The sequence below is a fragment of the Vombatus ursinus genome, unplaced genomic scaffold (assembly GCF_900497805.2).
Source record: "Vombatus ursinus unplaced genomic scaffold, bare-nosed wombat genome assembly UNPS02010193.1, whole genome shotgun sequence".
In the NCBI taxonomy this organism is placed as follows: Eukaryota; Metazoa; Chordata; class Mammalia; order Diprotodontia; family Vombatidae; genus Vombatus; species Vombatus ursinus.
Window position 1 is genome coordinate 7446026 of NW_020949971.1, and position 18720 is coordinate 7464745.

At 36.3% G+C, this 18720-nt stretch overlaps 1 protein-coding gene across 1 annotated transcript in view; it reads right to left on the bottom strand.

Moving 5' to 3' along the window:
• The window catches only part of PRDM5 (PR/SET domain 5), a 169422-nt gene that overhangs the window by 39505 nt on the left and 111197 nt on the right, over nt 1–18720 (bottom strand). The window contains exon 14 of the mRNA XM_027853751.1: nt 5694–5779. Within this exon, the coding sequence (XP_027709552.1) occupies nt 5694–5779 (86 nt within the window). The remainder of the gene's footprint in view (nt 1–5693; nt 5780–18720) is intronic.

The window sequence follows — 18720 nt, forward strand, 5'->3', positions numbered from 1 at the left end:
ACAAGTCTAAGGAAAATGCTCTAGTGCACTAATATTAGGAGAAGTACAAAGCAAAACAACCCTGAAGTTTCTCCTCACATTCAGCCAACTGGTAAAGATGACAAAAGATGGAACTGATTGATTTTTGATGCTTTAAAGCAAAGGTCATACTAACACATTGTTGGTGGAGATGTAAATTGATGCAACTATTCTGGAAAGTAATTTTGAATTTTGCAAAAAAATCACTAAAATATCTATATAAATAGATAGGTAAATAACAAACAAATGGATGGATGAATGAATGAAATGTTACTTGATTCAAGTATTTCACTGCTACACATATACTCCAAGGAGGTCAATGACAAAAATGAAGAGTCCATATACATCAAAATATTCATAGCAGCATTGTTGTGGTTAACAAAGATAATGAATTTTCCTGACTTCAGACCTAGCACTCTATCTACTGCACCACTTAACTGCCCCTTCTTACAGCATAGTAATACTCCATTACATTCAAGTGCCATGATTTTTTTTCTAGCTATTTCTTAGTCTACTTATTTCATCTTCCTAAATTCAAATTCAGCCTCAGACACTTACTAACTGAGTGACCCTGGGCAAGTCACTTAACCCTGTTTGCCTCAGTTCCTTATTTGTTAAATTCACTGGAAAAAGAAATGAAAACTACTTCACTATCTTTGCCAAGAAAACCCCAAATGGGGTCACCAAAAATCAGACACGGCTGGAATGACTGAATAATAAATGCTTTAAGAACTGATGAACAAGATGAATACAGAAGCATGGAAAGATGTATATGAACTGATGCAAAGTGAAGTGAGCAAAATCAGGAAACCAACACGAACAAGGATATAACAAGGGGTAGAGAAGATAACATTATGGAATATTTTGTTTTGTTTTTCTCAAAAAAAGCAGGCTCTTCAAGAAGCAATAAGAAGCCACAAGGAAATTAAGAGGAGGGGATAAAATCTCATATGAAGTATAAATGCCGTGGATGGACAGGTCAATCAACATGCATTTATTAGACACCTACTATGTGCCAGTCACTCCTGACACACACAAAGAAAAAAACAAAAACAGTCCTGCCCCTCAGCGAGTTTATATTCTGATATTCAAAAATAAGTGCATTCAATGATGTGATCTCCAAGGTCCTTTTTAATTCTAAAACCCTATAAGCCTGGATAATAAACCCTTTTTATCTGAAATGAATTGCTTCCATTTTGGTGCATTTACATAAAACAGCAGAGAAGTGAAATTGGCTTTACCTTTAAAACTATGGATGAGCACATCCAAGAATACCATGATAACACCAGTCCTCCAACAATTTCTAACTATATCTTAGATGGCTCCCTGTCCATTTGTTTTTTGTTTTAAAAGGAAAGAAAACTATCATTCCAAGAAACATATTCTTCCCATATTTGAAAAATCACGCCACATATGTTGTAACTGCTGAGTGGCGCATAGCTCCAAACTTATGTTTAGCCACATTTCCCAAATACTCAGGTTAAGAGAATAGAACGGGGGTGGGGGAAGAATACATATGGTTTTTACTACATTTGTAGAAGATGTTATAAATGAACACATTAGATCTTTTCTAGACTGACATTCTATTCATTTTTCACTACTAGCAACAATAAAGTATGTCATGTTAAAAATATTTTCTCTCAACTCATTATGGAGTGGCAGTGCTGTGCAATGGGATGAAGCTCTACTCTTGGAGACTTTGCTTCCATCCCTGCCTCTAATAGTTATGAGCTATGTGGGCCTGGTTCCATAGCTGTGCCTCACTCACCTTCAGTATACTCCTTCAGAAAGTAGGGGGTGTCATGTCATGGGGTTGTTGTGAGGATCAGGCAACAAAATGGATGGATATAAAGGTGCCTTCCATCTACTCTGTATGGACCTGGTATGTTTGTAGCTATTTATATTCATACTTTCTTCCTCATTAGAATGAAATCTCCTGAAGGGCAGGGGTTATATTTGCTCCTTTTTATTATTTTTTTGTATCCCCAGCATACAATACAGTGACTGACACATAGTAAGCCCTTAATAAATGCTTCTTGACTGACAATGTAAAGAGTTTTGGAAAACTTAATTTGCTATAGAAATATTAGATATTGTTATTGTATTGAACCCCATTTATAATTTTTTAAAAAGCCAAAAAATAATATAGATATGATTCATATTAGATTTTAAATATCATGCAGAAAGTCAGAGGGGATATCAAAACAAAAAAAAATTAGGAGGGAAGGAAGAAATTTAGCTTTTAGGTCAATACACTTTTGCTTATACCCCATACAATGTAGATGCTATTAAACCCCAGAAACTAACATGAAACATCAGTATCTGATTGTCTCACTAAGAGACTTTTATCTTCCATATTACTACTAGAAAAAAATTCCTTGCCTCAATGATTTTGATTTTGACAAAACCACAAGTCTTATTTTAGTGACACCTTTTTCCTTTCCATTTCTGTGGAGATGCTGCCTACAGGCTCATTCCTTCTAGGACAGTAATAACTCCTACTAACATAGCACTTTAAGCTTTACAAAAAAGGTGATTCTCTAGAATACCTCATGTGGTAGGTAGCACAAGCTTTATAATCCGTATTTTAGAGATGAAGAAACTGAGGCTCAGAGAATATCTGATTTACTCCGGGCTGCACTACTACAACAAAAGCAAGATTCAGAAGAAAGGCTCTGGGGCAGTGAGGTGGCACAGTGGTTAGAGCACCGGACCTGGAGTCAGGAGGACCTGAGTTCAACTCTGGCCTCAGACACATATCACTTACTAGCTGTGTGACCCTGGGCAAGTCACTTAGCCCCATTGCATAGCCAAAAAATAAATAAATAAATAAAAAAGAAGAAAGGCTCTACTGATCCCCAGTGCATTCTTTCTACTATATCCCATTACCTTTTATGAAGCACAAAGCAGAAAAGTTAAGAATACCACCTGCCATGTAACATATAGCTCTGATGACTGTTTATTACTCAAGGTATTGATCATAGGGTCCAAAAGGTTTGGGACTTGTAGTGATATTGTGGCTATCTGTACCTATCTGTAAGTCTGACATCTTAAAACAATGACTGTTTGGTCATTTCTGGTAGCAATGACCTGATGTAGTGTTTCTATCTTGAACCCCTCTGTTTCTGTTAGCTAATCCACAGGCCACTTGCTCTAAGTTTCTTTGACAACAAAGAAGAATGCATTTGGAGGAATTCATGTAGATGCTGCCCAATGGAGGATCTTTCAGTTCCATTCTTGGAAATGAATCATTTCTAAGTAAATAATTTAGTGAGGGTGGTGTTGGGAGCTTGGGAAAGTTTCTGTGATAAAGATCTCTTTTCCAAGCTATGTAAGGTATCAGTTCAAATTCATAATAAGAGCCATTCCCCAACTGATAAATGGTCAAAGGCTAGGAAAAGCCAGTCCTTATCAAAAGACATCCAAGCAATCAATAGTCATCTGTATATTTTTCTAATCCTCCAAATTACTAACAATTAGAGAAATGTAAAATAAGTAACTCTGAAATACCATTTCTTACTTCTCAAATTTGCAAAGTTGACAACAGGAGAAAATGGCAAATGTCATAGGAGTGTAGAACTTTTTTAAAGGCACATTAATAGAAAATTTGTGGAGCTGTGAATTGTTCCAGCCATTGCAGAAAGCAACTTGGAATTATACCCTTTAAATCACTAAATGATTCACCTTTGATCCAGTAATAATGCTACTAGTTTTATATACCAAAGAGATCAGCAAAAGAGGAAACACAACCCATATGTATAAAAATGTTTATAGCAGTTTTTTTTATAGTGGCAAAAACTGGAAAGAGTTATGTGCTATCAGTTGGGGATAGCTGGACAAATTATGATATATTGATTTAATACAATACTATTGTGGCATGTTAATGCAATGGAATACAATTTTGGTAGTGAGAAATGATGAGCTGAATTATTTCAAAGAATTCTGGAAATCCTTGCATAAACTGATGCAGAGTGATGTAAGCAGAGCCAAGATAACAGTTTTTACAGTAAGAACCAACACATTGAATTCAACTTTAAAATACTTAAGAATCCTGATCAACCCATTGATCTACCGTGTTTCCAAAGGACTGATACTGAACTATACTCCTATCTCCTGAAAGAGCAAGGAAATGGATTAGATAGGTCCAAGATGAAGAAGGAGATGTATATTTGGGGGTATGGGAATATAGGAATTCGTTTTGCTTGACTTTGAATATTTGTTACAATGGTTTTAACTTTCTTTTTTTAAGTGAATGCGGTGGTAGAAAGAGAAAATAAAAGCTTGCTTATTTCATAAGAATAAAACAACAACAACAAAAAGATTTTAGCCTTTTCAAAGGTTTCATTCGGAGGTAAGTATTTAAAACTCTATCAGTCAGATTTGATAAATTCAATGGTAGTCACCTGTACCATTTAATGTTGTCTGCTTTTACCGTTGCTTTCTAAAATGTAAGCTGTTTGTTCCAGCAGTGTTTTTATAAGTTGTAAGCCTATTTATCATCCAATCTGAGGGTATCTATAAGTTTTCTTTCTCATTTTGGAAAAGGAAGAATTAGTTTTTCCATAGCTACCTTAGGGTGATGGGCCCTTATCAAATGCAATAATATTTGTAAGAAGTGCTTAGCCCAGTGCTGAGCACATAATAGGAAGTATAGAAAGGCTTCATCCCTTTGTCCCTTTCCTATATTGTATTAGCTGTGGTCTAGATATTTTTTGAATTCATTATTATTCATCTTACTGTTCCAAAGGTGAATGTTAGGACTCTAGATTACAAAGGTTGATGGCTCTTAATATGCTGTTCCCGTTGGGATTGGTTTCAGAATGCCAGTAAGTCTCTAAATGCTGGAAGCTATAGCTTTCCACAAGATAACTTTATGATTATTGTGTCTTGCCTGGAGAAGGCAAAGGGATTTATATCACTTTTATCGACTACTTCTGTTTGACTTCTGAATTCAAGTTCAAAGACTTCATTCTCTATTGTCCTTTGACAGAATCCATGAATTTTATACTTATCAAATTATATGACATTTTGATATAATTGGAGGATTCCACTAAATGAAAAAACTGTTCAACATGCTTTTTAGTGAATCCACTTAACTTCAAAGTATTACAAGTACAGCTAGTGGTTGAAACGGAAACCTCGACTTTCTAACTTGAAAGTCACAATCAGTACTATTTAGGCAAAATGATCATGTTTTAATACTGAGTATAAGCATTCTGGGCTTAAATTGCTTCCTGAAAAGATTCTATGTTTTTTATCAATTGTTTTAGACATTATTTTATTGGTAATATGTTTTAAGTAAAGATGTTTTCCATGTGGACATCAAATACTCTGGTCATCTCTGTATACTTATGTCTATTCAAAATATGTATAGGACACATACCTCCAATTGGTTAATCAATGAATAAACCATATTCATAAACTGAGGGCTCTAGTTGATGTATATTTGTGGATTTTGTTTATACTCTTTTTTAGTTGTTTTGTTTTGTTAAAGTTTAGATTTTCTGTGTCAGTGATCACGTACATTCAAAGGAAATTTCTTCATATAAACAACAATGTAACAATGTATGAGTGTGTGTGTGTGTGTGTGTGTGTGTGTGTTCTAAATGAATAGGCTGAAAACATTTTCAGGAATTCTTATAATTCTTATAAATAATTATGAGCTCCACTCTTACCCTAGTGTGGGTCCGGATATGCATCTTCAATCCATCATTTTTGCTAAAAGCTTTATCACAGTAATGACACTGGTATGGGCGCTCACCTGCAAAGGAAAGAAACCAGCTTTAGGAAATAGAATGGGGATACCAAGCAGCTTCACCATTACCCAGCAGTCCACAAGTAGGAGCACAGGAAGCTGCTAGGTCCCTAATACCATGCCACTCTCGGGATAATAGTAATTATAATAATTCTCTCATTCTCTCTCTCTCTCTCTCTCTCTCTCTCTCTCTCTCCCACTCTGTGTGTGCACATATATATATAGATGTATAGATGTATATATATATATACACACATATATATGTATATACCCACACAGAGACACACAGTTTATAAAGTATACATACATATGTGTGTATATTTATAAATATGTATATACATACATATTAATTATGCCTTGAAGAATTGCCAAATACTTTACATACATGTCTTTCTTTGATGTTCAGCTCACTACTGAAATTGTTATTTCTATTTAATAGCTAGGAAACTGAGTCTAAGGAAATGAATGGTCCAAGATCACAAAGCCTTGTCAAATGGGTCTCTTTTCCTTTTTTTTTCTTTCTTTCTTTTTTGAGGCAATGAGATAGTACAAATTTACATACAGTACTGTGCCTGAAGTCAGTAAGACCTAAGTTTAATGAGGATAATATAACAGTACCTACTTTACAGGATTATTGTGAGGATTAAATGAGATATTTCTAAAAAGTACTTAGCACAGTGCCTGGCACATAGCAGGTGTTATATAAATGATTATTCCCTTTCCTTTCCATTTTCCTCTTTTGGGGGGGGGGGAATTGAAAGGGGAGAAAGGAAAAGGATAGGATTAACCCCTTCCAAAAAAGAAAAGACTGATGGGAGGAAGGAATGAAGAAATAAAGGAATAAAGGAAGGAAGAAAAAAAAGAGGGAGGGAAGGAAAATAGATTCAATGAAGCATTTTTTAGTGTAGCTAAAAGTACAGGAAAGAAGACCAGAAGGAATCACAGGGAAGGATAATTTTGTAAATAACATGTTGAATTTAACATAAACAAGCTATAATAGACTTGCAGTTTCATATAAAAACTGCCTTACTGTTTATAAGAAAGTATCCATTTTATTTGGTGTTAAGTTTAGAATAAAAAATAAGGAAATATGTAAATATAAAAATACATGTGTGTGAATATGTAAATATATATGAATATACATACACATGTATATATATATAAACATAGAGTTATCAGAGGTTGTAAAATGAAAGGATTGTTGAGTAACAGTATCTGAACCCAGCTGAACCATAGCTCTAAGACTTATAAGGTGCTTTCTCCCCAATAATTTTATGTACTAGATAATGCAAGTATTATCAAGCCCATTTACAGGAAAGCAAACCAGAGTTTACAAAAGTTAAATGATATGTCCAGGTTACCAGTGCTTTCTAATTTCAAGACCAGTCTTTCTTCCACACTTCACCATGAATACAATGTCAAAGAATAATCCTCATGCAAGCTAGTATTAAACTGGATCTTCAAAACTCTAAATTTACTTTACAACCTGTAGAAAGTTATGGGGGCCTAAAGATCCTAATTCCCAAGGAATCTGGAAAGGTTTGTGCACAGGATCATGACCCTAGAAACATTATATACTATAGTATAGATTGATCCCCACGATAGTATATTCGTTTTTATTCATTTCTGAGAGAATCTAACCTCCCCCCCCCAATTCCTAACCATCCCTCCAAATGGTTCAATGCAGCTTTATTAGCCCAAGATCCTCCTTCCATGTGGTTTTAGTTCCCTTGGTGTCTTTCTAGCTCAGTGATGTAATTCAGTTGATTCTTTCCATTCACAGTCTTGATAGGATATCAGACTGAATTGGACCAATCCAAACCCTCCTATGGTTTGATTGAGATCATATATCTTTTTAATGCAATGAAGGCTCAGTGTGTCCACAGGGGATGCAAGTAGGATTTGGGATAAGAATCCTAAGCTTAAATCAGTTTTCTTTTGCTAAACTTGCTAGAAGCTATGCAAAGAACTAATTGCTGTGCCGCTCGGGAAATGGAAAATGGATCTCATATCCTCATTTGGTCTAAATGTTTTTCCTATACGCTCTGTCATCCAGTGGTATTCCACTGGAAGTCCAGGATGGGTAGGGCAAAAGGAAAAGGTTCCCCTACTCTTACACACACCCCTCGAAATGTATTTTCTCCCTATTTATGTTCAGTAGCCTTTTTATAGAACTTTGTTTCTCTACTGCTATCTTAGTCTAGGGACAAGAACAGACCCACTAAAGAGCTACTTTGAGCAACAGTATATTAAACCATCATCTACTCTACTTGGCCTGGAAGCCAAAACTCATCTTAAAATTGTCACTCAAACAACAAGCAATTACTAAATACTTATTCTGTTCCAGGCATTGTACTAGGCACTGGGGTAACCAAGAAAGGTCAAAGCAGTCTCTGATTTCAAGGAACTCAGCCTTGAATGGGGAGACAACATGGAAATAATACTGATGTCTAAGGACATAAAGATACTTTTTGAAAATGTCATTTAAAAATATTATGTCACTCATCATATCATTACTGTTGTATTTTAGACATCTTCCATTCTTGCTCAAAGACCTTCAGAGGTTCTCTAGTGCCTACTGCATCATATCCAAAACTTCAGCATGGCCTTCAAAGCCCCCTAGAATATAGTCCTAGTCTACCTTTCTCTCTAGCCTCATCTCCTACTACTCTCTTACACACATAGTAGGGCAGCAGCTCTTAAAACATGATCTGGGTATCCCAAGGTTTCTTCAAAACCCTTTCAGGGATTCCAGAAGATCAAAATTCTTTTTATAGTAATATTAGGGCATTTTAATTTCTAACATGGTAAATACTGATAGATACAATCCACATAAACTGAAGGTCTTTGGGGCATGGATCCTCAATACTTTTGGGGTCCTGAGATCCAAAAATTTGAGGACCTCATTGTGAGGGGGAGAGCCAAACTCAAGTCTATTCTGAAATGAATGCACCAATAATCCATTTCCAATATTCATAGGGTCTTGAACAGTTTCTGGGGTTATTTATTTCTCTTCCTTTGTCCTCGTTGTTCCCTTTACCTTCCCCCAAGTATATATGTTGATATCTTACTCTTTTTTTTAATGGCAAATTAAAACACCAACTCGTTTCATAGAGCCTTTCTTAAGTCATACCTCTCCCTGTGCCTTGATAGGATCTGTCCTTTCTCTGAACCTCTGTCATATTTTGTCCATCTCTTATCACACTTATCACATTCTGCCTTGTTATAGTTGTGACCTTGTCTTATTCCCTTCTTTCTGTTCTCTTTAAAAAGGAAGACCTTATTTTCCTACACTGTAGTACAGAGTAGAGCCTTGTAAATACTGAGTGGTACCAAATAAATGTACTGAATTGAGTCAACGGTCTGTAGTTGATTCAATCTGTAGTTGATTCAATCTGTAGTTGATTCAATCTGTAGTTGATTCAATCTATAGTTGAGACCTACCATGCTGTAGGTCTAAAGTTTAGACTGAATCCAAACTTCTCAGAACAAATACCCTTAATAAAAGGATTTGTTCTGTAAAACTCGGACTCAATCAAAAGGCCACCCCCAAGAACTTATAAAGCCACATGTGGTCTTAAGGCCACAGATTCTTCACCCCTGGAAACATACCCATTAATTCAACAAGCGTTTACTAAATACCTGCAATTAGCTCAGTACCAGTGCTAGTTTCTGTGTCAGCTATGAAGGAAACTGACAACTTTGTTGTTTGCCTCAAACTCTGGGATGGTCACCAACTTCCTTCTTTGCTCCCTTCCTTCCTTCCTTCCTTCCTTCCTTCTTTCCTCCCTTCCTTCTTTCTTTATCATACTCTGCTACAACTAACATTAAAAAGAGCTTGTTTTGATAACCATGCTAGATGGCAAAAGGAAACTCATGTGATTTTAAAATTATCACCTCATGTACAACCCAAGCACATATAACCAAAAGCACATAGATTTCATTTGTGAAGACTTCAGTGACACCAGAACAATTATAATTCCTCCTTAAAAATTAAGGATAAATCATACACGTTTCATGACTTAATGTTAGAAAAAATTAGATACATATATTACTTAGATAGATAAAAGTAGAATAAAGAATTAATCATTATAAAATTTCAGATATGACAATAGGGTTGTATACTGTATAGGATTAAATATAGATTCTAGAGGACATAGGTTCAAATCCTGCCTCTCACACTTATTAGTTACATGATCCTAGACCAGTCATTTGATTTCTCTTTCCTTGTCTGTAAAAATGAAGAAATTGGAGTAGTTGAACTATAAATATATGATCCTACTGAACGATCAAGAAAGGATTTTCAATTTTTCTATCCAGTGACATGAATGGTTGCATTCTACAATATGCCAAAATATATTTTCACTTTTCGTTAAATATTTCCCAGTTACACTTAAAAACATTTTAATATTTACTTTTTAAATTTTGATTTCCAAATTCTTTTCCTCTGTCTCAAGAATTCCCCACCCCTTGAGAAGGCAAACAGTTTATTGATTATGTGTGTAAAGTCAAGCAAAATATATTTCCATATTAGCCATACTGCAAAATAAAATACCCAAAATAATAAAAATAGTATGCTTGAATCTGCATTCAGAGTTCATTAGTTCTCTCTCTGGAGGTGGATAGCATTTTTCATCTTGAGTCCTTGGGAATTAACTTGAATCATTGTCTTAATCAGAGTAGCTAAGTCTTTCACAGTTGATCATTCTTACAATATTGGTGTTACTGTGTACAATACTCTCCTGGTTTTGCTCACTTTGCTTTGCATCAGCTCATATAAAATTCCCCTAATCAATAATGATGTAGAGTGTTTTTTCTCACGTGACTACTGATAGCTTTGATTTCTTCTTCTGAAAACTCCCTGTTCATATCCTTTGACCATTTATCAACTGGAGGATGGCTCTTCTATAAATTTGGCTCAGTTCTCTATATATTTGAGAAATAAGGCCTTTATGAGAGAAACTTGCTGCATGTCCAGCACTTAACACAGTGCCTGGTACGTAGTTGGTGCTTATTAAATGCTAGTTGACTGACCAATTGAAAAGAGGAACTTAAATAGGGGGCAATTATGGTTCATGTGAGAGCTGATGTGGGCCTGAAATCAGGTGACAGCCTCTTTGTTGAGAGGCAGCATAGGTGAGAGACATTATGTGATAGAAACCACAGAAGGAGTGAAAATATTGAAATCAAGTATGACATCAAGGGTGTGAGTCTGGGCCACTGGGAAGATAGCGATGCCCTCAACAGTAAGAGCTAAATTGGGATTAGGGGCATGTTTAGGGACAAAGATGAGGCAGACTTAGGTTGAGCACCTTGCCCCTGGCTACAGTTAGCAATTCCTTAGCACAGCACCTGACATAGTAAGTACTGACTGACAGATCTTTCAGTAGGCTGCATAATTGTAAGGATATCATCTGATATAAAAAAGCACATGAAAGTCTGTGCCTCAGACTCTCCTCAAGAATCCATTATTATTTCTGTAGATAATCTTCATAAAGATTTTGTAGGGATGGGAAAGGGAAGGATGAGCTATATATGCAACCACTTATAGCACAAAGTGAGTAAAAGAAGTGAAAAGTATCTGAGGACTTCAAGAAAGGTTCACTTCTGACTGAACAGGATAAGGGAAGACATCATGGAGGAGTTGACAGTGGTGCTGGACCCTAAAGAAGCAAAGGATGTCAAGAGATAGAGTAGCACAGTGAGCAAGGGGAACCCCATTCATGGTAGGTTGGACTCAAGGATGTGGAAGCTGCAGATGAAAGAACAAAGGAGGTGAGCAGCTAGTTGTATAGTCTGACAGGCAGGAAGTATGTAAGGGGAAGAATCACACAAGGCTAGAGGCAGGCATTGGGAAAGTTTTGAGGGTTATTAGGAGTTGAAAAAGTGGACCAGGTGCAAGAGATATGGTAGAGGCAGAATTATTGACTATACTTGGCAATTGATTGTTACGGATTGATGTGGATGATTTCAAGTTGACAGACCTGGCTGATTAGGAGGATAATAGAATCACAAAATCACAATCTCAGAATAACATGGAGTGGGGGGAAAAAAAACTGTGGATAAGGAGTCATGACCCCTGGGCTCCAGTCTTGGCTTTGTTTCTCATGAGCATTTTGATTTTGACTGTTACTTCAGCTCCATGGGCCACAGGTCTCTCATTTCTCAAACAAGTTTAGGTGGACACGATGTTCTCCCTGGTCTTACTAACACAAAATCTTGACTGTCCCAATCATGTCTTCACCCTTGTCTCAGAGGGGGTTTCCAAACTATCTTTTCAGGATACTTTTTTTTTAATCATATTGCTCTATATTTGTTGAATTAATTCATTTCCTATACGCAACTACTGTTATAGTTCAGCCAAACTATATCACTAGCTGTTCCCCAAATGTAGTGTTTCATCTCCCATCTACAGGCCTTTTCACAGTCAGATCCCTATGTCTAGAATTATCTGCCTTGCCTCATAGAATCATGAGCTTTGATAAAGGCTCAGCTCATGCTACCTCCTAAACAAAGGCTTTTCTAATCTCCACACTGAAAAGAGGCGGGTAAATGAAGAGAAAAGAAGAGAAGAGAAAACAAAACAAAACAAGAGGAAAGAAAAGTGAAAGGAAAGAGAAAGGGAAGAGGAAGGGAAGTGAAAGAAGAGAAGACAAAAGAAAAAAATTCTCTATTTTCTTACATAACTTATTCACAGGTCCTCATACTGTTTCCTCATCAAATTGCCTGGCACTTATTTATCTGTGTACATTATATGTAATACATCTTTCCAGCATAAGGTAAGCATCTTGAGGGTAAGGATATTAGTTTTTCCACTGTATCCCTAATATCTCATACATAATAAATGTTTGTGGAATAAATTAAATTGCCATTATAAGCATGTCTACTAATTCCAAACCCAGTAATCTTTCCATTACTGTAAGTTGTCTCCAGATGATCCCAAGTGACCTACATGAAGGCTTTAGCCTCCCCAAAAATATTTTTTGTAAAAAAGAAATATAGCAAATGAAAATTCTGCATTCCAAGAAATTATGAGTTTCAGCTGCTTCTTTTGGAGCCCAAAGATAGCAGCCATTTTTCATATGTAACCTGACCAATTAAGCCAGTATTTTTTTTCTCTAAGACAGTAATTTGCTCTTGAATAACCATGTATATAAAGCTACAGTTGGCAGAAAAAAGTGTCCAATGACAGCTGGCATCTGTTAACACTGAAAGTTGGTTGGAACTGTAGGCAAGCAATTAACCTTTTGGCCCACAGCTCAAAAAAAAAAAAGGAGTTCCTATAATTTCTTTCACAATTTATGAACCATCAACAGAATTCATGTCACAGTCAGTAGTTTCTTTTTGCTGAATTAACCCCGGTTCTCACTGACCCTAAGTAGCTATAAACCAATGGGATAAAACACAAGTGAAGGTGATATACTGTTCAAGCTGATCTATGGAGCATTATCTCTGTCATTTGCACACTGGAAACACCAATGATGAATTACAGAACTGCATGCCAGACAAAGATCTAAACATTCCCCTTCTTTTTTTTTATTTAGTATTTTATTTTCCCTAATTATATGTAAAAACAAATTTTAACATTTATTTTTACAACTTTAAGAGTTCCAAATTCTCTCCCTTCCTCTCTCTCCACCCACCTCAGTGAGAAGGCAAGCAATTCAATAAAGGTTATACTTGTGTAGTCATGCAAAACATATTTCCATATTAGTCATGTTGTGAAAGAAAACATAGACAAAAAAAACCCTCAAGAAAAATAACAATCTGTATTCAGACACCATCAGTTCTTTCTCTGGGGGTGGATAGCACTTTTCATTGTAAGTCCTTCAGAGTTGTCTTGGATGATTGTATTTCTAAGAATACCTAAGTCATTCACAGCTGATTATTTTACAATATTGCTGTTATTTGTACACAGTACATTTCACTTTGCATACGTTCATGTAAGTCTTTCCATATTTTTCTGAGAGCATCCTGCTCATCATTTCTTACAGCACAATAGTTATATCACATTCACACCACAACCACATGTCACAACCACATAGCACAATTTGTTCAACCATTACCCAATTAAAGAGCATCTCCTCAATTTCCAATTCTTTGCTACCAGAAAAGAGCTTCTATAATTATTTTTGTACAATATAGATCCTTTTCCTTTTTGTTTTTAATCTCTTGGAATACAGACCTACTAGTGGTATTGCTAGGTCAATAGGTATGCATGGCTTTACAGCCCTTTGGGCATAGTTCCAAATTGCTCTACAGAATGATTGGATCAGTTCACAACTCCACCAACAGTGAATTGTCTCATTTTCCCCACATCCTCTCCAACATTTGTCATTTTCCTTTTCTGAACTATTACCCAATCTAATAGGTATGAGGTAGTACCTATGAATTGTTTTAAACTGCATTTCTCAAATCAATAGTGATTTAGAGCATTTTTCACATGGTTATAGACAGCTGTTGTTATTTATCTGAAAACTGTACATTTCTTTTGATCATTTATCAATTGAGGAAAGGCTCTCGTTTTTATAAATTTGACTAATTTCTCTATATATTTGAGAAATAAAATTTTTATCAGAAAAGTTTCCTTTTTTTTACAATTATCATTGCAAATGGTATTTCCCTCCACCCTATTTCTCCCCCGTTTGTTCTACTCTCTCTCTCCTTTTAACCTGTCCCTCCTCAAAAGCGTTTTGCTTCTGACTGCTTCCTCTCCCAGTCTGCCTTCCCTTCTATCATGGCTCCCTTTTCTTATCCCATTCCCCTCCTACTTTCCTGTAGGGTAAGATAGATTTCTATACCCACTTGAGTGTGTATGTTATTTCTTCTTTGAGACAATTCTGATAAGCTTAAGATTCACTCACTCTCCCCCACCTCCCTTATCTTCCCCTCCACTATAGAAGTTTTTTCTTGTCTCTTTTGTGTGAGATAATTTACTCCATTCTGCCTCTCCCTTTCCCTTTCTCCCAATGCCTTTCTCTTTTTCATCTCTTAATTTTATTTTTTAGATATCATCTCTCCATATTCAACTCACACCTGAGCCCTATGTCTATGTATGCTTCTTCTAACTACCCTAGTAATGAGAAAGTTTTTATGACTTACAAGTATCATCTTTCCATTTAGGCATGTAAACAGTTTAACCTTATTAAGTCCCTTATGATTTCCTTTTCCTGTTTACCTTCTTATGCTTCTCTTGAGTTGTGTATTTGAAAGTCAAATTTTCTATTCAACTCTAGTCTTATCAAGAATGCTTGAAAATCCTCTACTTAATTGAATGTCTATTTTTCCCTTGAAGGATTATACTTAATTTTGCTGGGTAGGTGATTCTTGGTTGTAATCCTAGCTCTTTTGCCCCCTGGAATAGCATATTCCAAACCCTCCAATCCTTTAATGTAGAAGCTGCTAAATCTTGTGTGGCTCCATGATACTTGAATTGTTTCTTTCTGGCTGCTTGCAACATTTTCTCCTTGAGCTGGGAGCTCTGGAATTTGGCTATACTATACCTAGCAGTTTTCATTTGGGGATCTCTTTCAGGAGGTGATGGGTGAATTCTTGCAATTTTTATTTTATATTCTAATTCTAGAATGTCAAGGCAGTTTCCCTTGATATTTTCTTGAAAGATGATGTCTAGGCTCTTTTTTTTTTTTTTTTTTGATATTGACTTTCAGGTAGTCCAATACTTTTAAAATTGTCTCTCCTGAATCTATTTTCCAGGTCACTTGTTTTTCCAATGAGATATTTCACATTGTCTTCTTTTTTTTTCATTCTTTTGGTTTTGTTTTATTATTTCTTGATTTTTCATAAAGGCATTAGCTTCCATTTGATCACCTCTAAATTTTAAGGAATTATTTTATTCAGTGAAGTTTTGTACCTCCTTTTCCACTTGGCTAATTCCACTTTTTAAGGAGTTTTTTTTCCTCCTTCAATAAATTTTTGTGCTAGGGGCAGCTAGGTAGCACAGTGGATACAGCACTGGCCCTGGAGTCAGGAGAACCTGAGTTCAAATCTGGCCTTAGACACTTGACACTTACTAGCTGAGTGACCCTGGGAAAGTTACTTAACCCCATTACCTAGCAAAAAGTAAAACAAAACAAATAAATGAATAAATAATTTGTGTGCTTGTTTTTCCATTTGGCCAATTCTGCTTTTCAAGACACTCTCCTCCTGATTGACATTTTGTACCTCTTTTGCCATTTGGCCTAATCTGTTTTTTAAGGTATTATTTTCCTCAGTATTTTTTTTGTGTGTCTTTGCCAACCTGTTGACTCTTTTTTCATGATTTTCTTCCATCACTCTCATTTCTCTTTCCAATTTTTCTTCTGCCTCTCTTATTTGATTTTCAAAATCCTTTTTGAGCTCTTCCATGCCCTGAGACCAATTCCTATTTTTCTTGTATGTAGGAACTTTGACTTCTTTATCTTCTTCTGAGTGTGTGTTTTGATCTTCCTTGTCACCATAGTAACTTTCTATGGTCAGATATTTTTTCTGTTGTTTGCTCATTTTCCCAGCCTATTTCTTCACTTTTAATTCTTTGTTGAAGTAGGTTTCTGCTTCCAGGGTGGAAGATGTACTGCCACAAACTTCAGGGGTTTTGTGCAGCTGTTTGCAGAGATATTTCTAGGCACCTGTAAGTAGGGTATTCAAGGAAATGTAAATAGTACTGGTAAAGTCCCCTAGCATGAAGGCAGGAATTAGAGGGAGAGACCATGAATCAGGCACTCAACATATTGAGAAAGGAAGAAGAATGTTCTAGTAGATAATGGCCAACAGGATCAGAATTGGATAACAAATTGATATAAAGTGAATCTTCAAGAAAGAGAGGTAGCTGAGTCTAGAAATGGTCATGGGAATTAAGGAGTGTTCTAATTCCCACCACAGAGACCAAAGAAAGTGTAGCCAGCTTGTATAAAGATGGACAGGGATGAGGTGTCATTTGGCTAGAGTGGGCAAGTCTCAATGACAGCCAATAGATGGAAGGAATAAAAGAGAAAAAGGCTTGATTAAGAAAAGTTTGTTAATTGCAAAATGGGATTTCCAGAGGGCACAGTGGAAATGGGAAACAGGAAAGAAATGAAAGATGGGGGAGGAAGGGCTGGAGCTGAGGGGGATAGGGATTAGTGAGAGGGCAGCAGGAGTTGGGGAAAGAGATTTCCTTTTTGACAGTCAGGGACTGAGGATCACAGGAATTACTACGGATGTGGAAGATGACATTTGTTGTCAGACTCAATTGATTTGCTGGCTAGTTTTACTAAACTTTCTCTCTCTCTCTCTGTCTCTCTCTCTCTGTCTCTCTCCCCCTCCCTCTGTCTCTGTCTCTGTCTCTGTCTCTGTCTCTCTCTCTCCCCCCCCCCTTATCACAAAAATGATTCTTTGGGTAGGGGAAGATGGAGGAACATGCTGGGAAATGAAGGGGATATAAAAACAGAAGATAGTAATTAAAAATAACTCCTTGCTGTTATAGAATAACAAAATGTTAGTGTTGGAGACATCTGTGGAAGTCACCTTTTTTCATCCCTGCCCCCTTCTCAATGCATACATTTCTTCTGTAACATCCCTTACAAGTGATATTCTAGACTGCTCTTGAACACAAATGGAGGTGACAGTAATGAGGATCACATGGTCTTCCAAGGCAGCCCATTCCATTTTTTGATAGATTCATTTTCCATTTTTCTCAGCTAGCTCTTCTCCCACATTTCTTAGATTGTTCACAAAAAGGCAAGCATTTGGCAAATGCTAGTCACCAATCAAAATACACCTTTCCTTCTGGGTGCCAACCAATCCCTGCAGATCAGATATAGTCTCCAGATCTTTTCCAGTTGCATTTCATAATAAAACACTTAAATGTTTGGAAACTTACTGTTTCTTTGTTACTAAGCAATTTTGCCTACATTCCCGCGTGCTCATGGCTACTTTTGTAGAATAGGAGTCTCCTAGATGTTCAGTCCCCAGATAGCCAGAGTTTTACTGAGCTGTGTTTCCTTTACGCTCTACTGTTCCTTCTTCATTAACTGCCCTTATTTGTTGGAACCCACATTATATATGAATAATTAAATAAAAATAAATAGGGGTCTTTAAAAAAATCATTATATCATTATACTTAGAAACATAAAAGATGGAGTCAAATTCTGTCTCTGCCACTAGCTACCTGTAAGACAATGGGTAAGTCCTTTCACCTAACTGGGTCTCAATTTCCCCTTGTGTAAAATTAAGTGTTTGCACTAGATGTGTCTAAGGTCCTTTCAAGCTGCAAACGATATGATTCTGTGATGATTCATTACTTTAGAGACCTGGGTTCCTTCCTCTGGACATTCTTCCGTTATTTCAATGGTTGTCATATGGATTGCTTGGCCTCTCTTGACTAAACCATCTCTCAGGAAATCCTGCTCCTCTTGGAAGATTTTATCAATCAGCTTTGTGATTCTATATTTGTGATTCTATATTTGTGATTCTATATTGTGATTCTATATTTGTAATTCTATATTTGAGGCACCTAAAATACTGAAAATCCATATCAAACTTTCATGGTCATGACTATCAGAATTCTTTTCCTTTTTTTCTTGGTCAGTATTTCCAAAAGAGTCTTTGGGTGGTCTCTAGCACACAGCCAGTAGACCTATCAATGCTATGGACATTTCTAACAATGGCAACTCCATAATGTCGTTGGTCTTCTTTGAAAATGAGGGACTAACAACCACTGTTCTTGAAACTCAGTCAGGCCGAGCTTGTATTCTTAACCTTTTCTGTGTCATGGCACCCTTTCAAGCTGGTGAAACTTATAGACTCCTCAGAATAATATTTTAATGAGTAAGATAAAATACACAGGATTACAAAGGAATCAGATGATACTGAAATAGTTATCTATCTATAAATATATATGTATATATCATATATATGTGCATGTGTGGGTAAGTGTATTGTGTGTGTGTGTGTGTGTGTGTGTGTGTGTG